Raw genomic sequence first — 20,879 nt, forward strand, 5'->3', positions numbered from 1 at the left:
CTGTCCAATCAGCGCGCCGGCCGCTGTGGCCGAGCGGTTCTAGGCACTTCAGTCCGGAGCTGTTTTATGAACGTGTAAACTACCACACTGAATTTGGAGATGTACTTTCACGATGATAGCACAGCCTCTTCACTTTGCTGCTGAACCGAGCGACCGCTACGGTCGCAGGTTCGAATCCTGCCTCGGGCATGGATGTGTGTGAAGTCCTTAGGTTGGTTAGTTTTAGGTAGTTCTAAGTTCTAGGGGACTGATGACCACATATGTTAAGTCCCATAGTGTTCAGAGCCATATGAACCATCCAATCAGCGCTGTACTGCATTCTCCAATGCGTAAGTCAGTTAGTGGGAAGTAATTTGCACGTAACACACACAATCGTCCTTTTAAAGTCAGAGCGTATGGCGTTGCATCTAAACATCAGCTGGTCAATGGACACCTGATACCCGTCCTTACATATCATTCGTTACCGTCAGGAGAAACATGAAGCACAGATGATCACACAGGAATGTATTAAAGTCTTGGTACCGTCGAAAATTGTAGAACACATGTCTTCTGCCTGTGAAGCATCTTTGTAATTCTTCTGGAGGTTCAAAATCGCCGAATGATTCGAAACAGTAAGCGATATTGCTATTTTTTACCATCTGTTACCCTGTGAGTTCCAGGTCCTCAAGCTACATCCACATTCACCATTACGCATTCTCCTCATTTCCACATAGTCTTCGGCAATGTATTCCGCATAAACACACCTCGGAATGTTGAAATACTTCTTAACGAACGTAAACAGGTCTGTATTTGTAAGCGTCTTGTCTGTTAGGATAGTTAGGGGGCTCTTACGAGGGTTGGAACTTTTAATAGTGGCAACTGTTTATTTACAACCGATACAAAGGAGATACGTGTTCAGACATTTTACTGCCCTTCAAAGTAGTCACCAGCGTTGTGTAGAACCGGTTGCCAGCGATGTGGAGTGCGTAGTGTACCGTTAGCAGAGCCTGTTCTGTTGATGGTGCAAATGGAGATTATCTACAGCCTGCAGAATCTCTGGAACAGTTCTGAAGCGAGCGCCACGGAGTGGTTCCTTCATCTTCGAAATCAAACCAAGGTCACTATCACCAGCAACCAGCTTTGCGAAAGAAGCGGTGACACTTTCTGCGCATCCCACCCATCATTTTGTACGACAGCATACAGAGCAAGCTGTGCCTGTTCTTTTCGGTCGATGGGGCTGGGAAGTACTGTACCATCCACCGTTTTCCCCAGACTTAAGTCCTTGTGACTTTGATTTCATTCCGAAGATGAAGGAACCATTTTGTGGCATTCGCTTCAGAACTGTTCCAGAGATTCGACAGGCAGCAGACAGCTCCATTCGCACCATCAACAGAACAGGGCGTGCCACCGGTATACTACGCCTTCCACATCGCTGGCAACGGGTTCTACACAACGCTGGTGACTACTTTGAAGGACAGTAACAAGTGCAAACGTGTAACTCTTTTGTATCGGTTGTGAATAAATAGTTGCCACTATTTAAGTTCCAACCCTCGTATTTGTTTATGAAGAGATCTAGTCCTTTCTTGTGTGGTTTCAGGTACAGCCCATTTCCAATGGCTGCTGCCTCCATCATGCGGTTATGTCTTCGTGCCCCCTGCAGTTACTCCTGGGAGTTTAGTGCTTCCTTGACTGTCCTGGCAACAGCCGCGGTTCCCCCAGCCAGTGAACCCACCACCGAGAGACCTTGTAGGGCAAACATGAGGAAGGGAATATTTTCAAAAATGGTTCATATGGCTCTGAGCACTATGGGACTTAACTTCTGAGGTCATCAGTCCCCTAGAATTTAGAACTGCTTAAACCTGACTAACCTAAGGACATCACACACATCCATGCCCGAGACAGGATTCAAACCTGCGACCGCAGCGGTCGCGCGGTTCCAGACTGTAGCGCCTAGAACCGCTCGGCCACCACGGCCGGCGGGGAATATTTTCACCCGGTGTTGGTAGGATCTCGGATGGTTTAACTGATCTCCTTTGTCTCGCTCCTTTCTGCTTCAGGGCGCTTTTAGCTTCATACATCGCTGTCAGGATGCAATTTTTGATGCTCCCTTTGGTTGTCATATTCTTCCTTAGCGACCTACTTGCAGCGCCCATAACTTGGCTCAACTACTTCACACCAAAGCCCAGCTTGACTTTACCACACTTAGTTTTTTCAACTGCAACTGCTGCAATGCGTTCGCCTATAGTCAAATCCATTCCTGTGTGAGGATCCTTATTTGCAGTGTAAGCGATGTCGTATTCCATACCCGCTTCGTGGAGCATATTCATCCTCTTATCGCAGTGTGCCAATCGATTTTAAAGTTTTTTCCATGTCCACAGTAGTTATATCCAGGAATATGTAATTCGAGTGGTAGTATGTCGAGAATACTGCCTCATCCTGTAATGCGTCTCCTGTCACACGTGTTATGCTAATGAGGTGGCTGTGGTCTACGCACCCGTTTATACAGGGTGATTTTTTGAGCCGTGTACAAACTCTAGTGATTGATCGATGAGAGGGTACAGAACATAAAAGGCATAACGAACTTATGTCCGGAAATGCAAGGTTTCCATGCTAGAGACCATTTATTCAATCACACATTGTTACAGAGACTGTAGTGTAATAGGAGCTGTACCATGCAGCCAGAGTTACAGTATGTGTTGAAAATGGTTTCCATGTGCCTCGATGCATGTTCTGTCTCACACATTTACATCGGCCAGGCTGCATCCAAACAGTGTCAAAGGCAGCACGAATACGCCGCTCCAGTGTCTTCACATACAGAATGGGTACTGCATACATAACACTTTTGAGAAGACCACATAACCAGGAATCACTAGGTTTGGGATCCAGTGAATGAGCATGCCATGCAACTGGACCCCCTTGTCCGATCCGTCGACGAGGGAAGACGCGATTTAGAAGCGTCTGGACGTTAATGGCTAAGTGGGCTGGAGCGCTATCACATAGCAGCCACATAACCCCTTCTTCCAGCAGATTAGGCAAAGTCACCCAGAAGAAAGGACAATAGTTCCAGCCAGTTAGGCGACGTGGTAGGAAGACTGGTTCCAAAATATGGTCGCTAATTATCCCGGCCCACACATTCTGGCTGCACCGACGCTGATAATTCGCTGTCACCACACCCTGGGGGCTCTGCATACTATCCCACACATGACTATTATGAAATCTGGAGACACTACTCCGTGCAAACATGGCCTCATCTGTGAACGGAATGTATGACACAAATCGCAGGATCGTTGTTGCCTGGTGAAGAAAGTAGTGACGAAACCGCTTCTGAAGTGCAAAGTCGTCCCTAGTACAGGCTGTAGGAGATAAGGGGAATGACAAGAACGTACGGTCGTCTTTCCCACACTGTACTTACGGGCCAACTGCCTCGCACTGACACGGCACTCGCCTCGCACAGTGTAAATCACTTTTTCTTCCCACCCTCGTGTCCAAACATTTCAGGTATGCCCTTCACGATTTCCTGCTTCCTGAAACGACCCTGTTTGAGACTAAAGACGAAACACTGTTGCAAACATTGAATGCTGTGGTTGTTGTCAGCGGGGACAGGTCTCCTGATACAACATTGCTGCCTGCCACCCGGTGCCATTTGCCCTTCCATAAGTAAACACCCTGTCGGCAACTTGTTCACTTACGCGCTGCATAAATCACCAAGTGCTGTATCGTACCTAGAGCATTTTACAATGACGACCTGGAGTGTGAACGTAGTTGCTGACATTCAAGGTGTCTATGATAATCTTATTTAAAGATGTCGCATTCAGAGCATACACAACAGATGCTGGTATAATAGAGACCCTCTCTGCAAGCATTGCATTACAGAGGCCTTTCAAGGATGTGAACTGTGCTAAAGAATATCACGCTGACCTCCGTATTTCGGAAAATGGAGTGGTCTAAATATGGCATGCTCGTTCCACTCATCAGGTTTGTTTTCTGCTTCTTCAGGCCGTAAACGTGAACTGATATTCCGGGATTTTGTTCCTCAAATTTTAGCATGTCCTGAATCTTTACGGGAAGCTCACTACCGTCAGCGTTGTACTCCTCAGGGATCGTATTTTTGCGCATGTATGCTCTAGATGTACATTGTAATTTCTCTCACAAGCCAGGATTTACCGTGAAAAACAAGCATTATCCTTTTATTGTGGACATTAATTAAAGCCTACTTGTTCTTAACATTGCGCGTGGGTGTCTACCATAAAGACTGGCTGATTTTAACGTATTTTAAACTACTACAGCTCATGAAAGGTTTCAGTTATAGCAATAAAATTACTCTTATTGAAAAACCTAGACATTCTTGTTTAAAACCATATATAATACCTTTCTCTTGAATTAATACATACTTCTGACAAGCGCTATTATTAAAATATTGTTTTTGAAAAAAGGAAAAATTGGTCAAAGGTATAATCACTGTATTTTCTAGAAGGAAATTTTTTTTATTTTACACAAAAATTGTAATTATGATGGATACTGTATGTCTTACCTACAGTAACCTCCTGTAACTATTTTAGGATGCAGTTCTGCTCTTTGTGTGGTAAATTTTGAAGCACGGCATTTTGCACAATGCTACTTTACATTCACTACACTGGTAGCTTGTGTCTTTTTGCCACACTTTTCCAGTCAGTTTTTTTCCTCTCAGAGAACACACTACGTACTGTTATCGTTTCTGTTTCTTACCTACTCCTGTCTCAATCTTTTCCACGAAATGATTTCCAGTTGATAGTCTTGAGAGTCCAGGTGGACGAGGTCGGGGTTCAAGATCTTTGCTTTGTGCAAGATCTGCACAGACAACTGTCATGAAGTGAGATGCTGTGAGGCGTTTTCCAGTAACCTTATGGTACAATACGCAGGAATTTACAATCGCTGTTAGTGTAACATGAAATGCCAACTTTCTCCACAACTTCACAGTTCGATGTTCAAATGCACTGTATGAGAATCGTTGATCTGATAAATCAACACCAAACTTGTTTTTATTGTAGTGTAATACACAGGCTGACTTTGAATTCTCTCTTCCTCTCTGATCAGTGAAAGTGACCATCTCAGCAGTCTGCCTTGTACTTATCATATGCACATTTCTTTTGTCCTTCCAACACAGTGCTAACATATTTCCTTTACGCCTGAAAATAAGTTCACCTCGCTGAAGGTTCAGATCTTTTATAGCAAGAGGCAATCCCTGCCGAGATTTTCTTGTTGTTCGCACAAGAGCAGTTTTTGCAGCTTCCACTTCTGAAGCAAGTATTGACATGTGTAGAATCTGTCTGTAAACAAAGTGTAGCCTTTTCCTGACATTTTCAAGCAATATCTTTACCAGAGTCACTGTGTCAGGCCTTTCACCCGCGTAAACAGAGAAATTCCGGATGTAACATGTGTCAAATTTGGATAACGTGTACAGTTTCATACCGTATTTATTTGGTTTTTGTGGCATGTACTGTCTTAAATACACACGACCTCGAAATTTACACATGCCTTCATCTATTGTAATTTTTTGAGATGGTGTATATGCACGTTGGAAATTAGCACACACATTATCTAGGAGGGATCTGACCTTGTGCAGTGGGTCATTGGCAGTTTCTCCTTTCCTCTTAGCTAAGGAATTATCACTATTGTGGAAGTTTCTCAAAATAGTAAGAAATCTGTCACGGCTCAAGATGTTTGGACAGAAATTACACGACACAACAGGGTTCTTAGACCAGTGCTCTCGTATAGCTGGCCTCACACGTACACACATATGGACTACAACTGCCAGAAACTTCCTTATTTCCATAAGTGAGTCAACTCACAACAGAGTACCGCATCACATTTAATGGCATTACATCTCGAATCATCTAGGGCTTTGGGGAGCTCTGCCTCCAGCACCGGGAGGCATGCTTCTAGAAACCTAACTGGGTCGCAATACCCCTTGGCTGGTTCTCTGCTCAATTCTAGTGAATGAGATATGCTGCACCAAGGCCCTAGCAACCCCGAGTATTCTAGAGCTATCGTGACGCTGCTAATCAGGGTGTCCTTCACTATCAGGACGGGACAGTGCACTGCAGCTGGCCACAGGTTCACTATCACTGACACTACAGCTTCGAGACGAGTGTATCCACCCAGTGGATGACGGCCTTAGGGAAGAAGCGCCTTTTGGGGTGAGGGGTATGCGCCGAGGCACACGTAGCTTTTGCTGACAGTGGGGGTGAACAGACAGAGCCGGAACAGGAGGGGCATGGCACGAGGAGGTGGCTGTGGTGAGCTCCTGTGTGAGGACCCAGGCTGTGCAGAGGGCACTCACTGCTGCTGCTGCTGCTGCGTGCCGGTGGTTTCACCAGCCCCAGCCTCGGGGCAGTCGGAGGTCACTGCTCCGACTGGACCACCCACAGGCGCCAGGGGGCGCGCCACGGTGTGGGGGCGGGCACTGCAGCGGCCGCTGCCTCAGGCACAGACCACAGACACAAGTGGCACTCTGCGTGGCAGTGAAAGCCTGCACCCCCCCCCCTCCCCCCACAACCACCTCTAGGTGCCCGTGCCGCGGCAGCCTGTTGTCTGGTGGTAGTGTTGGTGGCACCTCTGTAACCTATGAACAACGGAAAAAATTAAGTGCAACACTCAAGATTCTTTTTAAATATATGCTGTAAACAAATAACAACAATTAAGTACATCAATATTACAGAATAATAACGACGATAGTTGCATTATAATCACCTTTTACACTCTGGGTCCCAGGATGCAGGAGTTCAGTCCATCTTCCAGCTAATTCTCCCACCCAGTCAAAAGCGCGAGATGGAACTGTCTTTCAGTAGCCGCCATCTGATCCACCCACTTCGGTATTTCACCCTCTCTGGAATTGTTGCTGTGGAGCCACTGATATATCTCATGGAAGCTGTCTACTACAAGACATTGATTATAAGAAACAACAACAAAAAAAGTCTGTGCTGAATTTGCCTACAGCGAGGTATCGATTATACATAACAACGAGAATGAAAGTTAATACCAGATGCAAATGATGTCTCCTGGTCATCGTTTTCGACACATATCCCTGCTGGATTCGCATCCTCAAATGGTTCAAATGGCTCTGAGCACTATGCGACTTAACTTCTGAGGTCATCAGTCGCCTAGAACTTAGAACTAATTAAACCTAACTAACCTAAGGACATCACACACATCCATGCCCGAGGCAGGATTCGAACCTGCGACCGTAGCGGTCGCTCGGCTCGAGACTGTAGCGCCTAGAACCGGACGGCCACTCCTGCCGGCGATTCGCATCTTCCTCTTGTTCCATAGCGACATCTACAACAATGGTGTACGAGGAGAAACATGTACAACAATTGTGTACTATGAAAAACATGCCTAACGCAATATATTACAAATGTACTTACATTCTTGTCGCATTTCGGTCTCCAATAGCCATTCAAGGTCAATCAACTGCCGTTCTAATGCTGCAACAGCTAGATCAAAAATATTATAAGCACTTGTTACCATTTGAATACATGAAGAGCTGTTTTATGATCGTGTAAACTACCACACTGAATGTGGAGATCTACTTCCACGATGACAGCACAGCCTCTTCATTTTGCTGCTGTTGTTGTCTTCCACCACCCAGCTGCTGCTGCTCTAATGGCGGAACAGCAGCAGAAATGTTACAAGCACTCGTTACGTTTTGAATACTTTATGATATGTTTCCTGAAAATGTAAACTATCACACACACAATTTTGAGATGTACTTCCATGATGGTAGCACAACCTCTTCGGCTTGCCAGTGACTTTCAGCTTCCAGCTCACGCTCTAATTCAGCCAGCTTTTCGGGTATGAATGCTGCAATGGCAAAAGGAAACAACCTTTATAACCACTTGTTACAAGAATGTATCACAATCTGGAAAAAATTTGAATACTTTGCTACGAAATTTTATAACTGTCGCAGTTTGAATCATAATTTTTTTATAAACATATCCATAGCAAATGCCCCATGTTCGGGCATTTCCTATCGCCACTGTCACTACTGGCTTACAATTTCATATTGATACTGCGAGAATCACACGTACGCAGGTACGTATTGTCAAAGACTGATTAATTTTGTGGTGGGGTTTGGGCTTTATATTCCTTCAGGCTCCACCCTCTATTTTGCAGAGGACCAACAGTAACTCAGAATGCCATGCCAGCAAGTTATAACCTGCGCTCTTTTTCTTCAAGCAAGCTTCGTGCAGGTGGTTGAGAAATACAATGCTGCTGTGAACACAAAAAAATTTTGGGACAAACATATAGAGAGAGCTATCAGAAACATCCTTTGTTTGCTGGCAACTGACTGCATGTGGCTGGAACATTGGACACATCTGCTATCTTTAGAGGCTGGCCGAGGTGGCCGAGCGGTTCTAGGCGCTGCACTCTGGAACCGCGCGACCGTACGGTCGCAGCGTCGAATCCTGCCTCGGGCATGGATGTGTGTGATGTCCTTAGGTTAGTTAGGTTTAAGTAGTTCTAAGTTCTCGGGGACTGATAGCCTTAGAAGCTAAGTTCCATAGTGCTCAGAGCGATTTGAACCTTTTTTTTTTTTTTTTTTTTTTTGCTATCTTTAGAAAAGTGCCCTTTATTCATTCTGGGACAAACAGATAGCCTGACACCAGCTGCATCCCTCGTAATACATGTCGTAGTTCATTAGGGCACAGCTGTGGGAGGAAGATGCTAACCTCTGAAAACAAATCTATTGTTCGCGGTAGATGCCAACCACTTCGCTCCTAGGGAAGAGTGGCTCACATTACAGTCACCTGCCACTTCTCTTTGACTGCTGGCCGGCTGCTGCAGGGCCCCCTGTGGCGCTGCGTGGAAGCGGAGGGCAGGCCGCACTAACGACAGACTGCTGTCCGAGCAAGACCCCTGGCAAGACGGTAACAACCATGCAGCGTGCCTAGTGTAGCACATGGCAGAGTGACCACAGTATGCAATTCGATCGGAAGACAAATAAGAGTACCTCTGTCCTACCAAATGCAAATTATGTCCTCCGCACTGCATAATTCCATGATTTCCCGACCTCTGATCTTTGTTTTCGATTTCTACCACCTATCCTCATTTTATAAACAAATTGCATCAACAATTGCACTAAATATTACGTCCTCTGAAGTGGCAATAGAATTTTATAGCGAAAATTGATTTTGCCGCGAATATTCAGAAGTCCTGCAAAAATGCGAAATTCGCGCCAATAGCTTAGGTGGGGGAGGGGTAGGGGTGGGGAGGGGGATGGAGCAGGGATGCACATGATGCCCGAGGAAAACACGTGACATCAACCAGTACTGGGGGTCGGTGGCTGTAATTAATTGAACAATTTAATTAATTAGGATATCAATTTGATATCAAACGTGTCCTCAGAACCCCCTTATCCTAGTACTCTTGAATAGATTTTCCGTTTATAAAGTAGCCTATTTGCCCTTAATTTGCTGTATTATCTGCAGGCAGTCACGTGGAAAATTAGATAACAATAGGTATAATCAGTAGTGCACGTGTAGTTTGAATGTCTTATCCGGTTGCAATGACATCGAGAAGGTACAGTAAACTATGAACAGATATGTGGCTATAGATCGTCAGCCTCGCAGCTTTCGTGGTGTCGTTGCATGTTCCGATTCGTGGCTGCGACTGCGAAACTGTGTAGTTGTCACCCCACCTGTTGCCCCAAGGATTTACTCAGAAGCATTAATCAGTGGACCTGGCTTAGCTTTATGCACTGCTACACTACTATACCGACCTAAATAGTGGTCGACATCCTCGCTTCGACCCGCGAGACAGGGTGAAATTTGTCATATCTCCTGCTCCACTATTAAATGCCAGGGAGTAATACAATTACTTTGGAAAAAAATTGTCACGTTTGATCAGTAAAGAGGAAAAGTACACTTCAAGCACTCACTACATCGCCTCCAAATGGTCTCTACCAACTCCTGCCGTTAATCGTTTCCATAAACAAAAGTTCAAGGTCGAAGGAAAAAGAAAGACATGTCCAAAAGCAACACTTCCAGTTTCCATGCGAACAAAACGGGTTTATTGTCTTCTATTTGACCTCGCCCCTGCAGCCCTATGAGTCGGCACTGTGGTAAGACAGCAGATAAAGTAAAGTTGTACGGTAAATATGGCTGGGAGCCCAGACTGTGTCCCCTGCATTGGAAAGGTGTTTTCTATCCTTTGCACCCATAGGCACCTTACCATCGCATGTTGTTTAAGCGTAACTGTTAAGTGTAGGCGACTGCAATGAGTGTGTGTGTGTGTGTGCATAGCGCGGTGCCACATGTCTGGCGAATGATAACGAGAGGAGGGAGGTGGTGAAAGCCGGTGTTGGCACGTGGCCTTCTCCTCTCGAATAGCACCAATAGCTCCGCCGAGCTTAACGTCTGACTGGCGGATGACCGACAGTGTGGCATGCCTCAACTTCGAGAGACACTGCAGATGGGTTTGGAACTCATTCCAGGACATCAGCACCGAGACTGGAGATCAGGGACACGGCGCCGCCACCCCGCATGACCCCTCAGCTGTGAAGGCAAAAGGAAAATTGGTAACAGCACGCGGGTTACCAAGGTGGCCACCCATCCAGGTACTGACCACGCTCTGTGGTGCTTAACTTCGGCGATGTGACAGGAACCGGTGTACCCGCCGTGGCCCGGCTGTTGACAGACACTAGATTTGTACCTGGAACGACGGCCGTTCAAATGTCTGGTGTTGCCGGACTCCATCTGATCTCCTACAGCGAAGTGGGCTGTTACTGTTAGTCCTCATTAGAATCAGATTAAAATAAAAAAGAAGCATAGAACCATAAAAAAGTCAATGGCTTAACTGAAAAAGCAAATTAGTACAATTAGGACATCTGTGTTACCGATTCCTGTTCCCTCCAGGCCAAAACGAATGTCCCACATGGGACGGGGCGGTAAATAATAAAGTGCGGTTGCAGAGTGTTGTTACGTATGAGCATATACAAATGTTGGTTAAAAAATGTTATTTTTGATTTTGGCTCTCACGTAAGTCTCAGGAGATGATTTCCACACTTGGTGCATTAGTGCATTAGTACACTTCGACACTCGCGCATTTGTTATAGTTCACTCAGACATAAGTACAGTTTATGCTAGGAAACAAGAACTAGGCGATTATTATACTAAAATCAGTTTTTCACGACACATTTCAATCACTATTTATTGGCGTTGTTCTTTTCTTTCACATAGTGAAATTAGCACTGGTGAGACGGTTTACAGTTTTACTTTAATAATAATTTCACTCCGAGCCCCCAACAGCAGTAATGTAGGCTGCTATAAACGAAAATTATTGAAATAATTCGAACAGAACCACAAGTCTCACTGTCCTCTTTGTTCTAACAGTTTTGGCGCGAAATCACAGTTCGCCACATGTTCACTTACGACGATGTATACCTCGTAATTCGTACTCACACAAATAATCGTAGCACTTTCCAGTTCACCAAATATATGCTTGCACATTTGCACTATTAAACAAATGTAACGTTCCCTGGCAAACTCACACTATTAATAAACAAAAATTTAATTGTACCATATACGCTGCTATGAAGCAATTTGTATATACTGTAATTATTTAACAAAAAATATTATTTAATATTGTGTAAAAGACATTCGTTATTATTGTAATATTTTCTGTAGTAATATTCTCGATGGATTTATGATTGTAATATTTCTATACTCATAATGTAATTGCGAAATGTGTCAATATCTGCGATAACAAAAATGTAAAATTCAGCCACAGAGGAAAATAATGTTGTAAGATTACAAAGTGATGTTAATGGTCAGCAGTAATATAAAAACCACCACGTAGTGTGTATTCTTTGTCGTCTCCCGGTAGAGCTGAAAGTGAGAGCAAGCTGTGACGTAGCATTTTATGAATGGGTAGACTTCTTCTGTCTGTATCTAGATTTAGCCGCCATTAGAGGAGAAATTACAAACTAATGTAAGTTGACTTATTGTTGTGGTCTAAATACATTATAATTTATCAAAAGTGTGTATTATTAATGTAAATTAGCTTGCCCATGTCATCTATAAGATTTCTTTAAAGAATTTTCAGCGTTTTTAGCGGTGTTGCTGGGCTGTGCCGCGACCGAACGATTTGCAGCAGCGGCACATTTAAAAAATTGTTCCGCTAAGAAAAATTAACCAAACCCGTAAATCGGGAGCAGATCAAAATTAGCAGTGAATTAAGAAAATGTTTTTTCTTTTACAGCGATCCTGAGGCTGACGGAGTTATTTACTAGTTTCACATTTGTGCATTCATAGGCGGATAGTTAACGTTGAAATTTAACAATTTTGGTTCTTTCAAATAACTTAAATGTATAGTGAAGTGTGTTTTATCAGTGATAATTAAACGTCGGAGTGGCAATATTTAACCATTTTCTGCTAATAGAGACAGTCTTGTGTTCCATAGCTAACGCCGGGAAAGAATTCAGTAAATATTTAAAAAAAAACCACTGCATTTAGAAAATGTGTGCCAAGGCCGAATTATATAAAGGATTTAATTCTCAACTAAATATTCTTAATCAGTTAATATGAATTCACGTAATTTTAAATGTACTTAATTCTGTGTAAATGAATTTTTATTACCACACGTAAATAAGAGGTTCTACAACAAAGCTCGTACGTACAGAAGGAAAGAAAAATAAAATCAAAAAAGACATTTTTTTAAAAAAAAGGTAATTAATTAATTAATTAACTTTTTTTAATTTCATTAAAGCCACATATTCACTTACGACGATGTATACCTCGTAATTCGTACTCACACAAATAATCGTAGCACTTTCCAGTTCACCAAATATATGCTTGCACATTTGCACTATTAAACAATACTCTTTGACGAAATAAATCGGAGCGAAAATGAATTCTCAAATGACTACATGGGCCACCCTCAAGTGGGGCTTGTTCGCCACCCACCCTCCAAAACGACTGACCAAAATCTGACGCCTGGCCAAGATGGCCGCTCGCTTATATAGGGTCGGATGTCCAACACCCTGGTTATTTAAGTACCAGTCTCACCAGTTAAGGTTACAAACTTTGATACTTACATCCCTCGACAGAAATAACTACACCATCGTAACCACGCTATAACGTACATCTTACCTTACTGCGTTTCATTAATTTCTAGGATTATTCTATCGTCCGTATATCAAGTTTTAGTTTTTGCAAAACCTCGCCTCTAAGCGCAAATTTGTTTGTTTACATCTGTGCTGCAAAGTTTTAACATGGAACTGCATATAGCACTGTTTTTAGTTGTAATCTATAGCGATCTACACATTGCACTGCTCAAAATCTTCATACCTATAATAATTAATTATTTATGGGCGATAAATGTTAATAATGATTTGAAAACAATGAAAACCATTGCAAGTTAGATGTATAGTATAACTTAACGAGTTTAAAATACGTGTGATGCCACCCAAAATGTTATATAGTGCCGTTCTTTACGTCATGAATTTTCTATTGAATTTTATAAACAATTTTGCCTCAAACTTTGTTTACTGCTCTTTACCTACTTAATTATTTTTGAATCTTAACATATGACTACGGCACTCGATCCGCTTGACGAAACGTTTTTAATGAATGCTCGCTCATCCCTGTAAGTTGTTATTTACTATTTTTATTAATGTTTCAGTATTCGTGATATTAACCGATTTTGAGGTTACTATAACTTTTGCGTCTCGTGACTTGAAATAGAGATCGATCTTTCAGAAGGTGCATATTGCTGACCACATTCCACTGCCGCATGACTCTTCACCGTAAGTTACGTAGTTTTCGCGTAATGCGCGAAAAACCAAACAATGCCCCAAGCTGCGGGCCACGTGGCCGCCCGGCGGCGGAGACCATCCAACCAATCGCTGCAAATCTCGCGCGGGCGCGCCACGCGCTTCCGCGAATCGCGCACCGTGTAGCGCGCTCGCTCTCCACGAAGCAATCCTTGCATACTGGAAATATTCGTCTAGTAACGGGGTTTGTACCGTCACAGACAGAAAGGGAGCACAAACAAAAAGTTATTTGTGGCTCTTTGTAATGTCTGACAAGTACTATACAATGTCTATGCATTCTAAAAGCGTGCGTGGGCAGGCCTGTAAACGGTAAAGAAAGCAACTCACGAGACACTGGGAGTCAGGTGAAACTCCCAGTACGCTGCTGCACTTGCAGGACGTCCAGTAGCTGCTTCACGCAGAGTCAGCAGTACGATGAGGTGAGTGAAGTCGTGGGGCAGCGACGTGCAGGTATACAAATGGCGGCAGCATTGCGTACACAGCGTAAAAAGGATAGTTCACTGACAGGAGCTGTAATTTGTACTCAGGTCAGACAATGAATGCGGAATGGTGATTGGAGCTCGATGCGTGGAACAGTCCATTTAGTAAAGCGTTTAGGAAACTGGTTGTTCCGGGATCCACAGTGTCAAGAGCATGCCGATTACACCACATTTTCCTCTCACTACAGAAAATCACCGAGAGCACCGGCATTTGCTTTGGGTTGTCAGTGCTGACAGACAAGCAACACTGCGTGAAATAACCGCACAAATCAGTGTGGGGCGTACGACGAGCGTATCCGTGTGGTCAGTGTGGCCAAGTCTGGCGTTAATGGACTATCGCAGTGGACGACTGACGCGAGTGCCGCTGCTGACAGCGGGACATCGCCTGCAGCGCCTCCCCTAGCCTCATGACCGTATCAGTTGGACCCTAGACGACTGCAAAATCGTAGACTGGTCAGGTGGGTCCTGTCTTCAGGTAGTAACAGCTGATGGTAGAGAGTGATGTGGCGCAGGCGCCAGGAAGACATGGACCCAAGTTGTCAACGAGGAGATGTGCAAGCTGGTGGGGGATGGAAATGGTTGTGTCCAGCGACTTGGGGATTATTTGCAGCCATTCACGGACTTCATATTCCCAAACAACGATACCACGTCACCGGGCCACAATTGTTGACGATACGACTGAAGAACATTCTGAATAATTCGAGCGAATGATTTAGCCAACCAGATAGCCCGCCATGCATCCCATCGAACATTTATGGGACCTAATCGAGAGGGCAGTTCATACAAAACATCTTGCACCAGACGGTTGTAGCGTCAGCATGGCTCAACATCTCTGCAGGGGACTCCCAGCGACTTGTTGTGTACACGCCGTGCCGAGTTGCTGCAGTAGGCCGGGCGAAAGGAGGCCAAATACGTTAATGGGAGCCATCGCACGACTTTTGTCTCCTCCCTGTAGAGTACAGTGGATGAGCACATCCGGAGACCAAATATTTATTACCCAACAGGACACAGAGTTAGCAGACGCTACTGGTACAGAAAAACTAAGCATAACTCTCAAATGCTTTAAGAAGAAACACTCGAGTAAGCGAGTGTGTTTTCCAACAGTTGAAAAACAGAGGGCGCTGAACATTAGTAACGTAAGTTGTTCAAAAGGAATTTGATTTGAAGAAAGAAGAAATGAAGCTCGCCAGAAAAAAATATAGCACATGTGTAGAGGTAATTTTAGAATCAAGCTATGGTTTTCCTAAAGCGTGGTATTTTGTTGTTACGACTGAGGAGATGCCCTTCAATATCCGTTAGTCATTCAGCATTTTGAGCTTCACGATAAGCGAAGATGGCCAGATTAAACTCCCGGTTCGATCTAGACCCATAACTGCAATCACACACAAGCAGTACCTGGCGCCCGCATTTGTTTCCATCTTGTGTACACAGTGTTTAACACTCAAATCGTTTGACACCAGCTCATGATCATACACTACCTAGTAATAAAATGGTCTAAAGAAACCCAGAAGACATCTGCCTCAAACTGTCCTGTCTGCTACAAAGTATTAATTGCAAACGCAGGGAAGGTATTAAGAGATTCTCATTAATGAAATAATTCTATTTTTGTGTGTGATGGAAAAAATTTAATTGCTTTGGCCACACACTTTAAAGTAAGCTATTAAGTTTTCCTGCTTAGGGTAAATTTCGTCAATATGACTGTATCCCATAACAGATAAGATTTATGAATGTAAACGCAAGTATGATTTACTTAAATTACGTTATACAGCTAATACAACTTGGTCATTTCGTTTTCATTGAATTGGAAATGCGTAATTAAGTGACTAATCTGTGTTAAAGTGTCTGATTATAATTTGTCTCATGCAAGGACATTATCTATAATGATCCCATGTAATTAATGTACAGAGCTTCATAAGAGGGCTATCATAATAGATTCACGACTATGTTAAATTAACTTTCAAATACGGCGCTAATAAATTGTCCAGTACTTATTCCTCCCCGTGGCATTACACGGTATCACTGAAAGTCAGGAAAGACAGATCGCATGCCTAAGAAGCACATTCCGTGTTTCCCCACAGATGGTTGTCGACTGCTGGACGTTATGGGTATCCCTGGTGTTGGGAGCCACGGCAGTGTTCATCCTTTGGTGGCGGCGCTGCGTCGGTGTCTTCGCTGACCGCAGAGTTCCATACGTGACGCCTCTGCCAGTAGTGGGCAACATGCTGGACGTGGTGTTCTGCAGGAAGTCCATGCCTGACATTCTCAATGAACTCTATCAGAAGTTGGACCCACACCCCTATGCAGGTGTCTTCTCGTTTACGATCCCTGTCCTACTGATTAGAGATCCCGAATTGATACGCTCCATCACTGTCAAGGATTTTGACCACTTTACTGACCATATGAATTTCATCAATGCAGAAAAGAGCAATCCACTCGCACAAAAGATGCTTGTCGCATTGAAAGGTAAGTATTGATTACACTTATTTTCTCTACGTGGCATATAGTATCTATTTTACCTCGGACGGAAAGTTCCAATAAATTACGTCGCAGCAGTTAAATGTTTTTGTTTGTTTTTAGTAAGAAAAAAGGAAAAAAGAAAATAAGAAATAAAAAAATCAAAGCTGGAATATCAAAAATTATGAAGATGATGTATTGCCACTCACTGTATAGATGACATGTTGAGTTGCAGATAGGCACAACAAAAAGACTGTAAAAGACTGAGCTTTCAGCCAAAGCTTTCTACAGAAAAGAAAGCACACGTACGTTAACACAAGCAGGCACATCTCATCCACACGTGACCCCTACCTCCACTCCAGCCGCTCTGTCCAGAATGCGCTACTGGTTGTACCCGTTGCTAGGTAAGTTTCCACGTGACTGCCTGCAACTAATACTTCAAACTAATGGCAAGCAGGTTAATTTCTCTCTATTGAAGTACCTGGTGACAATTGATGAAAGAGGAAACTAGGAAAGAAACAGAAAACCTTGTCCTTGTAATTTAGATGGCTGGGGTGCACGCATCGAGTAAATAGAAACTCATGAGACCAGTGAAGATAAATGGTACCTATCCTGTTGCACTGAGTATCGTGTATCACCATTCAGTTTGAAAAGGGGCCTCAAGATGACACTAACGTAGTGTCAAAACTGGTCGTGTAATTAATATATTTTTTTAAATGTACAGCTGTTGGTATTTCTTATTTCTGCAATTTTATGGACTGACAAGAGCGGCTGAGAGATAATGGCTATGACTGCGCGAGATGTTTCTGCTTTTGTGAATGTATGTATGTGTCCTTTTCTGAAGAAGGATTTGGGTTCAAAATGGTTCAAATGGCTCTGAGCACTATGGGACTCAACATCTTAGGTCATAAGTCCCCTAGAACTTAGAACTACTTAAACCTAACTAACCTAAGGACATCACACACAGCCATGCCCGAGGCAGGATTCGAACCTGCGACCGTAGCAGTCCCGCGGTTCCGGACTGCGGCGCCAGAACCGCACGGCCACCGCGGCCGGCAGGATTTGGGTGAGATCTCAGTGCGTAAATAGTCTTTTTGTTGTGCCTGTCTGCAACTCAACATATGAACTTTACAGTGACTACCAGTCTACTCTTTCACAATTTTTTGGCGATAAAGAGTTAGCCAATTCTCAGATAATTATGAATTTTTTATCGCCGTTATCAAATGGGCTCCAACAACATATTGACACGTTGTAACCACAGTCAAGTTCAAATACGAAAGCAGGATTGTCAATGATGGACACTTAGCATTGAAAGCGAATTTGTTGCGCACATCAGTGGTCAGACATCAGTGGTCAGACAGAACTGTCTCCTGAACACAGAGTTTTTCTGTTTATACTAATATCGAGTATTGCAGTATATGCATGCAATGAAAACATGAAATTTCGAGAACCTTCTAGGAATGACAAACAGTAAATAAATAATGTTAGGTGGTGACTGGATTTTAACTGGCAAGCCGTAGCACGCCAGACAGCAACGCTAACCGATACTCCACATTGCGTGCACGACTGCTTGTAGCTTTGTTTCGTGGCCTGGGAAAACAGTGACCCATTGTTTGAGAAATTCTCACTGGAGCCGACTACAGCAACCTGGATGCTGGGCTTGTCACTGGTACTCTTCATGGTAGCGCTGGATGATCCACGGATTTGGCTCGTGTCACATCCCACATACCGATAGCCCATCTCACTGAGGTTTCGTGTTCATCGAGGAGGCCTTTAATAATGAGAAACCCGTATCGTCGATCAGAGCTTCAGTACTGAACTGGGGCTTCATACAGCGGACGTGGAAGACGTCGCTGCACTTTCTGTTCTTGATGAGGGGTCATAATACTCGACTTCGTGTTTGACTTCCAGCAAACAATGAAGGATATGATACGACCTGAAGTAGCACTCTAGTAACTTTTGCAGTAACAACACTTTCTGCATATGCGTAAAACTCCATAACACGTCACTGGCCTGTGCTTGGCGCTATAGCGCTCTCAGTCCATTCCCTGGGTCTCCAGGAACCGTATGAGAGTCGCTGTCCTACTTTTTCGGTCCTGGTGACGGGGTGGCTCTGAGCACTATGGCTCTGAGCACTATGGGACTTAACATCTATGGTCATCAGTCCCCTATAACTTAGAACTACTTAAACCTAACTAACCTAAGGACATCACACAACACCCAGCCATCACGAGGCAGAGAAAATCCCTGACCCCGCCGGGAATCGAACCCGGGAACCCGGGCGTGGGAAGCGAGAACGCTACCGCACGAATGGTGACGGGGTGTTTCACGTAGGCATTTGAATATTATCTGACTGAAACAGAAACATTGAGTCCATTATCGTTTAAGTCTCACGAATGTGGAGCAGAAAGAATGGTGTCAAGCCCATAGTGTTTTGCTTCACTGTGTTAAACGCGAATATCAGGGTGACTAATACTGCATCACAGTATCTCTGTCTGACATCAACGTACGTTGAGAGTATATCTTCCAACATCTTATTAAAGCATTCAGTGAGGCAGTCCAGCAGGTAGGGAGTTGTCAACCTGAGAGTGATGTCGCAACGCTAAATTACTTTGAAACTAGTATTGACTCGAAAATGTTGCCGAGATCAGAGTTTATCGCAAGGAAGCTACGTGCTTCAAAATGCTGTTTTCTACAAAGAATCTTGCTATTTACGGAGCTTAGGCAGTCTGCACAGCATTGGTGAAAGCTTACCGGGTGAGGCAGTCAGTGTGCACCATTATTCTTCGATTCCTTTCTGTCGACTTTGGGAGCGTCCCAAGAGGTAATCAGGCAGAATTGGTGTCAGACGTCCCAAAGGCAACTGCGACATGTGCTTCCATCACTGGCATTCCTTACAGTGACGTGGGACGAAGGGCAACCAATTCTGACTCATGATTCAGAGCGTTTTGTTTGTTAATTGGAATTCTCCTTTGGTAGGCGCCTCCCTGCTCAAGGCTTCTATGGTTTTCAGGAGTGCTGGATCTTCCCTCTTTTCAGCAGAAACGTCGTTTGATATAGTGATGCCTAATATTTCATCCACATTGCTGAGTTGTGCTAAAGGTTTCCTCGAAAGGTAGTCAACGTCCTTGCTTTGCAGCCACTCTGACTTCGTGCTCCTCAAGCCTCACAATCCATTTTGCTACCTGACTACATAGATCTCTTGGGCTAGTTAACAAGTATAGAGAATGATGATCTGTCACAATGCTCTATGGTTTGCCAAATAAATATAACCGGACATTGACGATGGCCAAAACAAATGTAAGGTTATATTTCTTGGTAGAAGTGTAGGTCATCTTGGGCTTGGAGAGTACTCTGAAAGCATAAGCTACCGCGTTTTCAGCACCTTCCTGAATTTGCATCAGAACTGCATCCATCCCATAACTGCTAGCATCAGTGTGAAGTTCTGTATTGTCATTCTCTTCGTACAGTGCTAGAACTGGAGATGTTAGTGCCTTTTTAAGAACACGGAAAAATCTCTCTTGCACTTCTTTCCAGGAAAATTTGGCGTCTCCCTATAGTACTTCTTGGAATGGATATCCCTCAGCACAGGAGTCCTTTATGAATCACCAGTAGTTCGACCACATTTCGAGAAAACCAATGAGTCAGAGAATATGGTTGCCCTTATTTTCTGTGGATCACAATAGTCTCCAATGCTAGTCACTAGCTGCCTCAAGTTTTTCATTTCTTGGGTGACAGAGAGGCACTTCTTTGGATTCAGTTGGAGGCTTCGGGTTGATCACACTTTAACACAACTGTCAGGTGGCTTAGATGTGTTTCAAATGTCTTTGGAACAACAATGTTGTAATACAGAAAACAAAGACAAATCGTCTATTTGAAGTGTAGAAGCAAGCTGTTTCTCATGTTCTCAGAGGTGGCTGAAGCATTACATAGTTCAGATGGCATAACTTTGAATCACAGAGACAGTCAGGTGTTTTGGAGGTACCCTTGTAACACGCCCAGGAGTACGAATGGGTGGGGGGGGGGGAGGGGGGTTCCTTATACTGACTTCTCGTTGCTTGACCGTACGCCCTGTCCACACCACGTACCTGGCAATCCCACGGCGGTCGTACTGTTCTGCTCCACACTGCTGCTGGCTTGCCTGAAATCATCTGTCG

At 44.0% G+C, this 20,879-nt stretch overlaps 1 protein-coding gene across 1 annotated transcript in view; it reads left to right on the plus strand.

The window, feature by feature from the left end:
* Positions 1 to 16,382: 16,382 nt before the first annotated feature.
* LOC124776054 (cytochrome P450 9e2-like) overlaps positions 16,383 to 20,879 on the plus strand; it is a 63,947-nt gene continuing 59,450 nt past the window's right edge. Inside the window, exon 1 of the mRNA XM_047250896.1 lies at positions 16,383 to 16,731. Coding sequence (XP_047106852.1) covers positions 16,488 to 16,731 — 244 coding nt within the window. The 5' untranslated portion in view covers positions 16,383 to 16,487. The remainder of the gene's footprint in view (positions 16,732 to 20,879) is intronic.

This window comes from Schistocerca piceifrons, chromosome 2, assembly GCF_021461385.2.
Source record: "Schistocerca piceifrons isolate TAMUIC-IGC-003096 chromosome 2, iqSchPice1.1, whole genome shotgun sequence".
In the NCBI taxonomy this organism is placed as follows: Eukaryota; Metazoa; Arthropoda; class Insecta; order Orthoptera; family Acrididae; genus Schistocerca; species Schistocerca piceifrons.